We start from the raw sequence: 14,699 nt of genomic DNA, 5'->3' as shown, positions 1-14,699 counted from the left end.
TTGCTTTGTTGTAATCAAAGTGTTTGAGGTTGCCGTGTGCGCGCATTGGTAACCAATGAAAAGATGCAATGGAAAACATTTTTACCTCCCCTACCCAGAAGAAATCTTACAGATGGAGAATGAATACTTTTGTAACACTAAGAGGTTAAGTTACAACCTGTGTTTGCCAATAAATCGCCTTCAAAAGCCACCAAAAATGAACATGTTGGTGATAGTTATAGCAGCCTTGAAAGATTCCTGAATACAGTTCTAAAATGGAGGATTTTAGATGAGGGGGAATTATTTGCTTTTGTACTGTTGGCACGCAAGGAACAAGTCCACACAAGGTCAGCCTCTCCCTCACTGTACTTGCATGAGCTAAGATGAACAGCTGCAGATTAGCTGGTGGAAAGTTCTCGGGCCAAGCCATTTATAGTTATCATCCAATATTGCAAATAATCAGCATTGTTCCATACATGTGCAATTGGTACAGTCCTCTTATGCTTGCCAAAGTACTATTGTAGCTCAAGTGCATGCTTGTGTGGTAAAGAATATCAAGAAACAATTAGTTCTATTTATGTAGTACCCTGGAAAGGAGAACAACCACCTTTTTCTTTAAGTCAGGCTTCCCACCCAAACCAACTTGTTTCCTTCTCCATAGTGGTCACAGCTGTAATCGCTGTTGAAACAGCAGACATCCACTTCTGAGGGCAGAGCAAAGTTGAAAAGGTAATTTTTTTCAACTTGATATTGTTATATTAGCCCATGTTGAGAGAGTGATAAAGCTGTGCTAAAAGTAAGAGCTATACCTTCCTCATGAAACCGTGGTAGGCAGCTTAAGACAAGACATCTTGCTTGTTACTGACAATAATCAATATCTTTGCACATGTAAATTCCGCCCTTTAACTTGTGTAAATTTGTCTACTTTGCCACTGGAGAAAGGCATGTTAGAAATCTTAGTTAAACATGAATAGAAGATAAGCCCCTTTCAGATTGTATTCTTTGTGATCCACATGGAAATAATAGGAATTAGTGTGGCTGGACTTTGATCTCATCTTTATTTTTGCAAATAGGTGTTTGCATTCAGAGCTCTTAAACTAAACTGATCATATATGCTGGAGCTTTTCACTGAATCAAAGTTTTTTTTCAGTCCTACCTACTGATGGCAGATTATAACCACATGCTTAAATTAATTTGTGCAGTGCTTGGAGAGGCACACTAAACATTTCTTACAGTATCCCACCAATTTTGTATCTGGCATTGTGTAGGGTAATGATGATGAAAGTGGTATTCCATAAAAGGTACCAACCCTCATCCAAAATAGCAGCTTTAAAGTGCACGCAACTGTCTTACATTCCTCTCTGAAAATGGATGAAAAGTGCCCACCCAAGATCAGTGTCCAGTGAACAAGCTTCTCCTAGCATTTCTAAAAATCTAAGCTTTTCTACTCCACCATATGCCTTGGTTATAAACAGTAATATAGAAACATTTTTCACTTCAGACAGACACCTTCCTAATCTTTTTATACCTAAATGGAAAAGTGGAAGGGTACAGTATCCTAAAAAAGTTTAGGTAAAGATGAACCCAAATTATGGGCTCATCTCTTACTGGCAGTTCTGCTTTCATACATTCATTTTCAACCAGTTGTCTAGGTCTGAGTTTCTTCCTAGAAGATTACTCAAGGGCTTATTACATGGCAGAGACGACTACAGCAACAGTGAACAAGCATTTGTCAGACAACAGTGTAAAATGGAATAGTACAACAGTGTTGCAATACCTAGTACCTTCAGACAACCACAACCCTAAGTAAAATGGTGAGACCCTCCAAGACCAAAAGGGAACTGACAAAGATATCAGAAGTAATGAAAAAGGCTACTGCCCAAACAGAGTAAACACTAATAAAAGCAAGCAGGGGAGTGTCAGTGAAGGTGTAATACACTAGCAAATGGGAACCTGCATCATAAGAATCCATTGATTTATAAGTTTAAACAGTGGTGTCACCAAACTTAAAATATGTTGGATGTTAACAGCTGCTCAGAGCAGGTACAGCAGGCCACCACCAGAGTTAACGGGCAACAATGGGTTAACGGAGAAGTTTCACACTTACCAGTAAGCTGGTTAACATCCCTATTTAAAAAGACCAAAAAGCATCAAACTGTCCTTTCTAGTCTTGTGTAAGGATGTAACTTACCCTCTCCATCTCTGCAGAGGATCTCAAAGCACTTCACAAATATTAATGAAGGACCAGGTCACATGGCAGTATTGTCCCCTCCCTTTGCAGATGGAGAAAGCAACTTTGCCAAGGTCATGTAACAATCACATTAAAACTCAGAGGTCTCTCCTCCAAAAGCAAACACTTTACTACCATTTCCAGGCCGCCTCTCCTCACTAGCAACCCATCAGTTCAAGGATGAATTATTGTATTTGTGAAGTGTCCTGAAGTTGAAAAGCTCCCTATTAGCATCAAAGAGGATAGGTCTTATTAAGCTTTACTCAAGGAACTGACTCAGACAACACCAGATGACGAAGAACTTGTGTAGCCGTTTCTCACCTTCAACCACTAGGTCATTAAGGAAATGTTATTTCACCAGACATGCAGTGCAGCACTAACTCATGAAAAGGAAGCAAGTCCCATAATCCACAAAGCTATACAGATACATTGCAGCTGTATGAGCTTTGATGGAGGTTGCTCTAAGCTAACTCTGGGTTTCCTTTTTAATATTCTCATCAAACTTGTACTTCCAGGACAGCAAGAATACTCTTAATATAAACACTTGCAAAACTGTATTTATTTATACTTCTGTTAAAAAAGCCAATGTTATTACAGTGATTAATAGCAATTTGGGAGAAGAAATGATCCATATTTTTGTGCAGAAATTCCAGTGTAAATAAGCTAACAAGTGCAGATAAAATCCAAAGAGCAAGAGCTGGTTAGAAGTCAGTGAGATTAGAACTAAGTACTTTGGTGCATAATGGCTGTGTGAAGAACAGACAACTGAAAAGTTTCTAGACCATTTTCTCTGTGTTCTTCCTGCTATTAAGTAAATTGAGTGCTGGTGTAGTCTGCTCTGTTGCTAGCCCTAGACAGCAAAGTCCGTTGAGATGGATAGTCCTAGCAGCTTATGTGTGTCCATGCTGTTCCTCTTTGTACCTCAGCTTTGATTTCAAGCATTAAGAGGCAAGTTCATGATCTACCACCTGTTTAGTTACTGGCCTTCCTACTCAAGACTGCTAGTAAGGTTGGCAATTGTGATCTGGACACTTATGTTCAAAAGCCATCACAACTGGCACTAAGACCACGACTTCACTTTGCACACTACCGAACAGCCCTTCAGAACGACCCATGCAAACTGAATTCAAATCAGTGATCTAGAGAGGAGGAGAGATTCCAATCACAATATCAAGTCCCTGAGCTATCTATCCCCTCTTCCCCCACATCTTTTTAGTTTAACCTTGTGATACTTCAGAAACCCATCAATATATTTTCATAGTCTGATTACTGAACATTACCCGAATGTAAAACTACAGTGTTAATAAAAATGTAACTTCATTTTGTTTTTGTTTTTTTAATGTCAGTTTAAACACCCTGGAGTAACCACTGTCGTCATATTCTGTTTCCACTTAGCATCAGCACTCTAGTTTTCAGACAGTTCTGTAGTTGTGAGTTACTGATACAGCACACCTAATATGGTTATCCTTTACCAGCGTCCACATGATCCACATCTCAGTGGGATTCAGCTTGTGCACTATCATCAATTCCTTGTAAAGACATGGATCAAATGGATTAAAAGGCCTCTGGATTCCAAAGGTCTTAAAGCCAGCATGGTTCAGTGGGGTCACTGCCATCTTTGCCAGACACATTCCTACAAAGACGTCGTCTATTGGGAAGAGTTCGGTGTCCTCAGCAGTGCTCTGGAGCCGCTGCACTGTCATTCTGGACATCACATAGCCACCCCCACCTGCATAGAGGGGATAGTAGGGCTCTCTGTACATTGACTCTGGAATGAAATATTTGACTTTGGTGTTTCTTATAGGACGGGCCTGGCTGATCACATCCCCAACAAAGAGATCCTCCTCAGGGTTGAGTTCCTTGAGGAATTCAACAATATTGTAGGGGTTAACAAAAACGTCGTCATCGCCCTTCAGTACAAACTTGGCATGGGGACAGTCCACCATGAACCACCGAAGGAAGTGCAGCTCCTTCAGCGTCAAGTTGAAGAAGTTGTCTGTGAAATCCCACTGGACAATGTCATCAAACTCTTGGCTCTCATAAGCCAGCAGCTGGTGCAGGGGTTGAGCCTGGACTTTGACCTCTGAGTGCCCAAGTAAGAACACCAGCTTGACTGGCTTGCTGCCGATGGCCACTTCTTTCCCCCATGTGTTCCTGATAGCAACCCGACGGTCTATGTTGATTGGGGGTGACTTGATTGCCAGCAGGAGGAATGTTTCCTCACTGCATCTTGTGGGCTTCAGCAGGGTTGAAAAGTTCCTGCAGTGTTTGTACATTAAGAAGAGTCGGTGAAGCTCTGGGAGTGCAAGAGAAGAATTGGCAAGTTTTAGGTCTGGCAAACATTTGCTGGGTTCAATCTGTTCTGGGACCCACAATGTATGGCTGGGATTGGGTACAGCTATCTTCCTGGCTGCTGGAGAGACAGCCAACTTAGTCTCTTTCTGTATATACATAAAGAATGCAATCAGCGTGACTGAGATGGTATATAGTGCAACCAGTCGTATCCGGAGATACATTGCAAGCAGTGGAGCAGAAGCCAATCCCTGCACAGTTAAAAGAATACACACAACATTAATTAAAGGAGCACTTAGTGTTCTGGTCTCAATGCTAAAGAGACTAAAGGCCAGATTTGCAGAGCTATTTAGGTACCTAAAGATGCAGATATCTAGTGGACTATACAAAAGGACCTATGCAGTTTGGACTCCTAATTCCCATCCCACTTCAGTAATAAAATTCCTTATTGAACCGAATGGGATCAGGAGTTGGCCCATTACTCCACTTAAACAAGGCAGGACACAGGTTTGTCTCTGCCCAGTCCAGAGTACTGGCTATCAGGGCTACCCACAGGACTCCTTTGAGAGCTGCTAAAATGTTCAGATTGAGGGTGGAGGAGGGGAACAGACTCCCCTGTGAGCTTGTGCAGTGAATCACTGCTCAATTTGGGTCCTGCAAAGTGCAGCCTGTTCTCAATTTCCATCATCTCTTCTAGGAAAAGGAGGGTGCTCAGCCCAAGATCAGCACAGCAAATCAATATGCTCTTGGGCAGTGCCCAGGTGCACAATATGTATTCTGAGCAGGCCTCAAGAAACAGAGAGAAAACCATGGCACAGGCCAAGAGCTGCAGCTCACACCAGGCTTGTGCAAGGGCAGAACTAGCTTGATGCAAACTATTCAGATTGCTCTTCCTGTCAGAGTCATAATGCAAGTAGGGATTTATTGTGTTGGACTGTTTTAGGAACATTGGGGGCAACACGGAAGTTCCAGCAGAGATGCCTGGATAGCATGGTAACTTGGTTTGAGGGCCTACCTGGGAGATCAGATGGTAGGTAAGTCTTTGGGCTTTCTACCCCAGTTTTGTTGCATATTGTTTGCAAACTCAATACTACCAGGTGCCTTCATATCTGCCAAGTTAGTCTAATCCAGCCATTTGTTTGGCCAGCTGACTCTTATCCATCTCTTAAATTTAGTTTCACAAGGGGTTCCAGACACAAAAACCTAGAATTCCATTTCTGAGAGAGTGCAATAGCTTTTTTCCAGAGACCTCATGACTGTCAACTGAAGCAGCCACTGCTGCATAACCTATAAATCAGTTTTTTTAAATGACAGCCTTTAAAAATCCTGATATTGGAGCAGAATTCTGTCCTTTCAGCTACCAAGCTTGCATACTCTAAAATATGAATCTAAGTGAACAGGGAGTCTGAAATGCAACTCTAAAGTTCTGTTGTTATTAATAAGATCTCTCAGGTAAGAGCCCACAGCAAAGTTATATAAAAAAGTCATACAACAAATGGATTTCACTTTTACGAGCCCCTCCTTCATGTCAGCATCTTTGTGCTACAGCTGAGATCAAAAGCTACATCTCACGACTCCTACTCTTGTGCTTTAACCAAGAACTTTTTTTCTTTTTAGCTCATTTCTGTATAACACAATACAGGTTTTTTCAGTCGCCCAACTCCAATTCTGCCACAGAGTTCCAACAGTTCATTAAAAGGCAGAAGGAATTATTAACTGAAATGTTCCCTTCACCAAATGTCCCCAGTTAGAATTTTGAAGTGTGGGAGAGGCTGACTGGTTCTTGTTCTGGCAATGAAATGCACTATTCAGTAGAAAGGCATCTGGTGCAGAATCCAACATCAGCGACATTACGGGGATCCTGACTTTGCAGGTAAAGACACACCTTTAAAAAAAAAACCAATTAGGGAACTGAAAGAGGCAGAAGCTGCTCCAACTGCTATGTTCCCAAAGTGTTTTAAGTTTATATGTTTAACTGTTAATAATACAGCAACAGCCAGGCTTAAATGCTGCCTTACAAAACAGTCTCAGAGAGGTAGCGGTGTTAGTCTGTAACTTTAAAAAATTAAAGGAGTGACCCTGTAGCACCTAATTTTGTTAGTCTCTAAGGTACCAGAGGACCACTTTAAAAACAAAACAAAACAGTGTTTATAGTTAGTCATTTACTTCATATTTAAATTTAGGATGGAATGTATTATCCCATGATCCAAAGTCCACACCCATATTATGGCCAACACTTTCTGGGTACACTAGAAGAAGGAACTTCAGGGAGGTTAAGATTTAAAACATATGACCCAATCATAAAGTGGCCTGTTATCCAGGGGCTAATTTTCAGATGATGGCTCTTCTGTAAGTGAGCAAGTTTTTCAATGATCCATCATGCATGAGAAATCCAGCACTAGTTGCAACATTTGATAGGTATCTAGCATCCAGTCAACAGAGAATGAACTTTTTGCTGTAGTGGGCAAACTGGATCATTTATGCCACTCCCAACCCTAATACATTCTGTCACTCTGAACCCACTGACTTTATTTGCAGTTGCCTTGTCACTTGTACTGCTCAGTCCACCTGACAATAACTTAAGTAAATCAGAAGTCTGTTCTTTTACCCCCTGTTCCAATTAATTACGTCCTTAGGAGCTATTAAAGGACCCAGGTCTTCCCACCAAACGCACACACTTCATAACGCTGGGCTACAATTTAATTTAAACGAGATAGCTTTAAAAAAAAAAAGAGTCGTCTCCCGAGTCCCAGCAAAGCTTGAAAGTGCATTTTGCAACTCCCCTTCTAAAAGAAACATCTTCTGCTGAATCCTATCAGCCCAGGCAATGAACCACTTTAGGGCTCTTCCCGTTCCTCCCCTCTTACCTTTCCTGCAGCACCGACTTCTCTTCCAGGGGCTGCTGCTTTGCAAGGAGCGCTCCCAATGCACCCTGAAAGGCCTCAATTTAAGCAGGGGCAGGTGGGCGTGGTGCATGGAGGCTTGAACCCCCTTCCTGCCCCCTCTTTCTGCTGGGCGCTTGCATCTGAGTCTGGGAACCGCTCGCTCCCCACGATTCGCCCTGCTGCTGTTAAAGGCGACGCTTGCAGCCAATGGCGCTTTGGGTGGCTCTAAAACATTACCGGGATCGCCATAGAAACACGGCAGGCGCGTGCAGACGGGAAACCAGCTCGCTACAGCAACAGATGCCCAGGGATTTGGCCAAAGACTGGGGGTTGGCGGCGGGGGGGGGGACACGAGCGGCGCCAGCGGCCAATGGGTCAGCTGCGGGAGAGCGCGGGCAGGACCCAATTAGGGGATTATTTTAATGAGGGGGGAGGGCATTTACTCTCCTGCAAATGGAGCCTGAATGAGTTCAAATCGCCCATCCCCGAAAGTTGCTGAGCAAGGGGGAAAGTGCTGCGGGGGCTCAGCGGCCGGGAATGCAAATTGCAATGCGCGGGCCAGGGCTACAGACGCGTCCCTGCCCCCGTTGTTCTTCCAAAGCACTTTGGTCTGAGCCCCCACCCTGCAGTTTGGGGTGCGAGCTCCGAGAGCCCTTCTCTGCCCCCGGCCGGGAAAGGTCAATAAGCACCTCGAGGTGGCGTTTTATTGGAAATTCTCTGCACGCCTACCTGCTCCCTATATTGCCTGTTGGCGACGAAGGTTGTACTCAGTTGGTACTGGGCTGAACAGAGCTTCACCCCTAGTTTCCAGAATGAAGATTGGCGAGGATGAGGGGGGAAACTCGGCTTAAACAGAGCACAAGCTCTGCCCACGTGAAAATGTAATTCATATGGACAAGAAATGGACATGTTTAGTGCCGGGTTGGACAACCCTAAGGGTTTTCCCATCGGGTCCTGAGTGGCCCAGCCTTTCGGGTTGCCAGCCAGCCAGTTTTTGACCAGGATGCCCAATTGAAAAGAGACCTGGTGGATCCAGTCAGCCCTGATGACTGGGCTGTGAGAGGTCTGGTTGGTATTGCAGCAGGAGCCCTGGGATAAGCCCTGGTTCCACATGGCTCCCAGAAGCAGCAGCAAGGTCTTTGTAATTCCTAGGCATATGGGCCTCTGTGTCTGGTCCTCACCTGAAGTACCAGCCCTGTGAGACCCAGTGGCTGGAAACCGTGGCCCATGGGAGTTGCAATGGTGGTGGTGGTGCATGTGTGAGTGAGGGCAGTATGAAGAGTCCCTTTGTGCCTAGAGACTACAGGGAGGGCTGGCACAACATTTTGGCACCTGAGGCAGGGAGCTCAAATGATGCTCCCATGTGTCCTCGCTTGGGCCAAAACTTTGAAAGGTCTCAATTCTGCCTTCTTCCTGTCTTCTCCTCTCGTGGTACTGCTCTGCTACCTCCCCTAATAAAAGAGAACTGAAAACTTAAAATGCCTCATTCAAAAATGTTAAGTAACACTTAACTTTCAAACGCTTGAACAGCAAATGTAACTTTTCTTGTCTGCATAGTAAACACTGGCATTTTTATCTGTTTTAATAATCAAAGTGGTGCTTCCTGAAGGTCCACAGTCTGGGCCAGCTCATGCTCTGTTGAGATGGGTGCAAGGCCGACCAGCCTCTCCTGTGTCATTCTGGAGCGTAGATGTGTTTTTATTCACTTCAGCTTGGAGAAGCTGCATTCTCCACTGGCAACTGTTACAGGAAGTATGCGCAGAGCAACAAAAGCATTTGGAAACAGGGTGGTCATCTTATTTGTGCACATATATTCCAAAACAGCCTTTGGAGTTGATCCTGCTGAAATGGATCTTGAAAGGGCTTTCAGTTCATCACCTAAATCACTCGCATCAATACCACACAAGTCATCATGTGTCAACACTGTCTCTAGTGACCTGCACTGCTGATGTAAATCTTCTTCAGGTATAGTGAGGAGTTTTGGAATATCATACAACATCCCAAATATGCTGCTGTGTTCTTTGAGCTGCATGAAACGTTCTTCCACTGACTGTATTGCACAATCTAGCACTTGGTTAAAGAATTCAACTTTGAATTGTTGTTTGGGGTCCCTTATGGGATTATCCGCGCCTCATAATCAAAATGTCGTCTTCTTCGGTGACTCTTGTATTCTTGAATGGGCGGGGAAATAGCTTCAGTGTGAAGTTCCTCTGCCAACTTCTGTGCACTCTTTGGAACGTTTTGAAATCTCTCATCTGACCGGTAAAACTGACGAAAACAGCTTTACCAATGCTTCTGCTATCACAGGGGCTGTGGCCTTTTTTAAGGGTATGGCCTCAGGGCAGCGCGTCGTATAGTCCACAATGACTAAGATATAGCTGTGACCCCGCCCTGATTTCTCGAGTGGTCCCACCAAATCTAGAGCTACTCGTTCAAAAGGGGTTCCGACCACGGGGAGGGGAACCAAAGGAGCTGGCGGCACCCGGGTTGTGGAAGTTTTCTGGCACTGGGGACAGAAGGTGCAAAAGTTTTTAATTTCCTGATACACCCCGGGCCAGTAGAACCTCTGTTGGGTTTTCTCGGTCCCCAAATGTCCGGCCCACGGGTGCTCATGGGCTAGCTCCAGGACCTTCCACCGATAGGGCCGAGGGACTAACAGCTGCCATCTTTCCTTCCCGGAGAGGTCTCCTTGTAACACTTGATATAAGTGATCATCCCTTGCCTCGAACCGAGGTCCCGAGGTCTGGTTTGGCGGGTCCGCCCCTCGAATCTGGTCCCAGGCCGCTCGCAGGGTGGGGTCTTCTCATTGCAGCGTGAGGAAATCTCCTTCATCTATTTCCAGACGGGTGAACGCCAGCGGTTCGTCTTGCTCAGGTTCTGTGGCCGGAGGTTCTCCTCTATCCTCCTCCCCCTGCGCTACCAATGTCCCACGTACGGGTTCCTCGGCTTTCCTCACGGCACGGCCCCCCCCCACTGTCCTGCCACCAGCTGCTCCCCATGCGAATGCACTATCCCTTGAGCCAGCAGGAATCCACCCCACCACACTGCCTTCAGAGCATCCCTTATATCTTCAGGTTGTCCCTTATCTCCTTACCAGCCCTTACCATGAGGCGAACTGAGGCAGCTGCCTCAGGTGTCAGATGGGGGGGAACGGGGTGCCATTAGGACCCAGAGTGTAGAAAACTGTGTCTGCTGCTGGTGCATAGATGATGCCATAGTTGCCATTATGGAGGATAATGCTATGACAGGAACTGTTTGTGGGAGAGCAGTGGCATAGGGAAATGGAATCACCAGAAACATACATAGCTTCAAATTTCTGTGTGGATTAGTGTTGTGGCATGACGTACTGTTTGAAATAAATGTTGTAAGCAAGAGACTCCAAGGTGTTGACGTTGATATATCTGGAGCAATGGAACAACTGGACAAAGCAAAGTCACACCTACAGTTTTACCGGTCAGATGAGAGATTTCAAAACGTTCCAAAGAGTGCACAGAAGTTGGCAGAGGAACTTCACACTGAAGCTATTTCCCCGCCCATTCAAGAATACAAGAGTCACCGAAGAAGACGACATTTTGATTACGAGGCGCGGATAATCCCATAAGGGACCCCAAACAACAATTCAAAGTTGAATTCTTTAACCAGGTGCTAGATTGTGCAATACAGTCAGTTGAAGAACGTTTCATGCAGCTCAAAGAACACAGCAGCATATTTGGGATGTTGTATGATATTCCAAATCTCCTCACTATACCTGAAGAAGATTTACACCAGCAGTACAGGTCACTAGAGACAGTGTTGACACATGATGACTCACGTGATATTGATGCGAGTGATTTAGGTGATGAACTGAAAGCCCTTTCAAGATCCATTTCAGCAGGATCAACTCCAAAGGCTGTTCTGGAATATATGTGCATAAATAAGATGACCACCCTGTTTCCAAATGGTTTTGTTGCTCTGTGCATACTTCTAACACTTCCTGTAACAGTTGCCAGTGGAGAATGCAGCTTCTCCAAGCTGAAGTGTATAAAAACACATCTACGCTCCACAATGACACAGGAGAGGCTGGTCGGCCTTGCATCCATCTCAACAGAGCATGAGCTGGCCCAGACTGTGGACCTTCAGGAAGCACCACTTTGATTATTCAAACAGGTAAAAATGCCAGTGTTTACTATGCAGACAAGAAAAGTTACATTTGCTGTTCAAGCGTTTGAAAGTTAAGTGTTACTTAACATTTTTGAATGAGGCATTTTAAGTTTTTAGTTCTCCTTTATTGGGGGAGGTAGCAGAGCAGTACCACGAGAGGAGAAGACAGGAAGAAGGCAGAATTGAGACCTTTCAAAGTTTTGGCCCAAGCGAGGACGCATGGGAGCGTCATTTGTGTGCCGGCCCTGGCCACAGGGTGCAGGTAGCTCCTTCCTGGGACCCACAGTAAGTGCCACTAGGACCCGAAATCCTCTTCTACACAACTTGCCACAGCCGAGAATGTCCCATTCACCACCCAAGCTCCCACCCAGTATGCACCTCACATACACCCCTGCACCACAATTCTTGTCCCAGCTTTGATCTCCCTTCTGGTCTCCAAACCCCTCCTCCCCAGCCTTCCCCAGACTCAGAGCCTGCCTCTTCCTCCCACACCCTATCTCTCTGCCTCAGCCTGGTGAAAGTGAGTGAGAGTATGTGAATGCAAGCAATGCAGGGAAGCCTGATGTAGCAAGTGAGGTGGGGCCTCAGTGTGTGTGTGTGTGTGTGGTTTTGTGTACTTAGAAAGTAGATAAAATGGGCCAGATCTGCAACATTTAGTGTTTTGCTTTTTTCTCCGTGCAAGAAAAATCTTCTAGGTAGGTTCCGGTACTGGGCTCCCTGCCAGAGAACCTGAAACAATAGCTAGGTCTGGATATGAATTGTCATGAATCTCAGCTGGTGCTAATTCAGAAATCTACAGGTGACAGAGTTAAATGTTAACACATTAACTGTTTCACCACTGATCACTTTAGAACCAACTTGTTAGTTTGGAATAGGAGAATAACACTGCTCCCCAAATGGAGACAGGATGTAATCATTCAACAACAGCCATCTTCAACATATTTGACAGGAGCCTTCTGCATCATCCAACTCTCTCATTTTTCTATAGAGTCCACCATCATTTGTCGAAATATATCACAAGGTATGTGGAAGGGGAGGGGAACTTCCCACTTTACTCCAGACCTTCCAGTGACTTCCCTCTGCTTTGAGGAAGTTCACCAATAAATTCTTAGAGAGTTCTCTTCATTTATAACAAATATGTTCTGCCCTTTTCAACAGCTTTTCTGTCTTGGGTGGGGGGAGGGAGAGAATATCTGTGTTATCCTTATTACTGCCCTACAATCATCTCTTGCAAGCTCTTCCAACATAAGTAAGGGTATGTCTAGACTACAGGGTTTTGTTGACGGAAGTTTTGTCGACAGATACTGTCGACAAAACTTCTGTCGACATAGAGCGTCTAGACACATTCAGTTCTGTCGACAAAGCAATCTGCTTTGTCGACAAAACCCTGTAGTCTAGACACAACCCTACAGGCAATAACACCTTCTGTCGACAGAACTCTATCAACAGAAGGTGTTATGCCTCATAAAATGAGGTTTACCAGCGTCGACAAAACTGCTGAGTTCTGTCGACGTTATGTCGACAGAACTCAGCGGTAGTGTAGACGCAGGTATAGTTTTGTCGACAACAGTCCACTTTTGTCGACAAAACTCAGTAGTCTAGACACACCCTAAGTCTCCACTGCTTCTCTAGCAGACCAATGAGGAGGACACAAGCTGCTCTCTTATGCTCTATCCTGTCTGAGTTCTCCTTAAAAGGCAACTATGCAAATTATTGTACTTCTGGGCAAGAAAACAGTATCTCAGGTGTGTGGCTCTGGTGATACCATCTGGCTGAGAAGGCAAATAGACCTGCCAGCTTAGAAGTTTTCTCCTTGGAGAAACCAGAGCATCTAAAATAGCTTGTCCTTCACTCTCCACTACTGTTAAAGAACCCCACAGCAGTAGTCTGAGAATGAATGTTCCAGGCATTCTGAAAATGAATTGACACCAAAGAAGATGCATACCTGCTGATAACAGGAGGGTGGCACTGGTGGTATGCAGCGGGGTTCAGGGCAGGACATATAAAACACAACTGTGGGGGGAGGGTAATGTGACCTTGCATACCTGCCCATATGTGACCACCCTCAAGTGACAAAAGGTCAGATTATACTAGGACTTTGATCTGCTGATAGCAACAAATTGCCAGCCCCAGGCCTCCCTCAAGCAGCATGGAAAATAGTTTGAGTGTTAATGTGGATGGGGCAGAAATAATGTTCAACAAATATTACAGAAAGCAAGCGGACCACCATCTTGTATTTGTCAATTCAAACTCCATCCAGCAAACCTGGAAAGGCAGCTGCCACTGGAACTCCTGCCACTACATTTCAGCTCCCTGCCAGCTGTGAGTTCTGGTTTGAAGAACTTCTCTATGGCCATGAGGCCTGCTCTTGCTCCTGCTGGGGCTTCTGGCCCATCTGCCCTGCCACCAACTCCACACTCAAAGGCCATTCAAGTCCTACTGTGAAGTCTTCAACCACCAACTGGGACACAAATACTCAGCTCTTTTGGCCCAATACATGTAACCCCCAAGGAGATTACTTGGATTCCTGGGGCCTTGTCTGCTGGCAGCTCAGGGAGAGGCTCTGAGTTTGCCTTGGCTCCCCCTCCCTACCAGGGCCACAGTCTGCCCGGCAACCCATAGGGAGTGAGATGCCCCTCCCAGGGAGAAAGAGAGACCATTGTTGGGGGAGTCTGGAGCCAGCAGGGCAAGGGGAGGGCTGGCTGTGTGGGAGCTAGTAAGCCCCAGGCCTGCATGCAGGGTTCCCCCTGAGAACTAGCCTCTAGGGACCTGAACCTATGGAGGGATTTACTGCCTTCTCCCATGTGTGAGTCCTTTGGGCTGTACTGGACCTAGTCAGCCCCACTGCTAAACCACTGCAGAGAAGGATTTTGTGGTCAACAGTCATCAAGGGCCCCATCAAAGTACGCGTACCAACGGGACACTAACCTCACAGTTGCTGGGCACCGGTGACCCTAAAAATAGTGTTTTACCCTGTTCTAATTGTCTCTTGTTTAATATAATTGTGTTTATTATAGTGTATGTGTTTGTGCTATTTTCTGGGAGTCTCCAACTATCTGGTAAATACATGGGGATTACCCTGGGCTAGAATTTTCCTCCCAAGCTGCCCTGGTGACCCTGCTAGGAAGGAGTGAGGGGGGTGGCGGCACCGCCAAGTACATCAATCAGAAAGA

General features: G+C 45.4%; 1 protein-coding gene across 1 annotated transcript; it reads right to left on the bottom strand.

Moving 5' to 3' along the window:
• Positions 1–3,569: 3,569 nt before the first annotated feature.
• On the bottom strand, positions 3,570–8,051 carry B3GNT4 (UDP-GlcNAc:betaGal beta-1,3-N-acetylglucosaminyltransferase 4). The gene is made up of 2 exons (XM_006123307.4): positions 7,369–8,051; positions 3,570–4,752 (listed from the first exon to the last, which is right to left on the bottom strand). The coding sequence occupies exon 2, from the start codon at positions 4,723–4,725 to the stop codon at positions 3,622–3,624; it is 1,104 nt and encodes a 367-aa protein (XP_006123369.2). The 5' UTR covers positions 4,726–4,752; positions 7,369–8,051; the 3' UTR covers positions 3,570–3,621.
• Between the last annotated feature and the right edge of the window lie 6,648 nt (positions 8,052–14,699).

Source organism: Pelodiscus sinensis, chromosome 15 (assembly GCF_049634645.1).
Source record: "Pelodiscus sinensis isolate JC-2024 chromosome 15, ASM4963464v1, whole genome shotgun sequence".
Lineage (NCBI taxonomy): Eukaryota > Metazoa > Chordata > Testudines > Trionychidae > Pelodiscus > Pelodiscus sinensis.
Note: the sequence above shows the minus strand (reverse complement) of the source record. Positions and strands in the feature narration are given on the sequence as shown.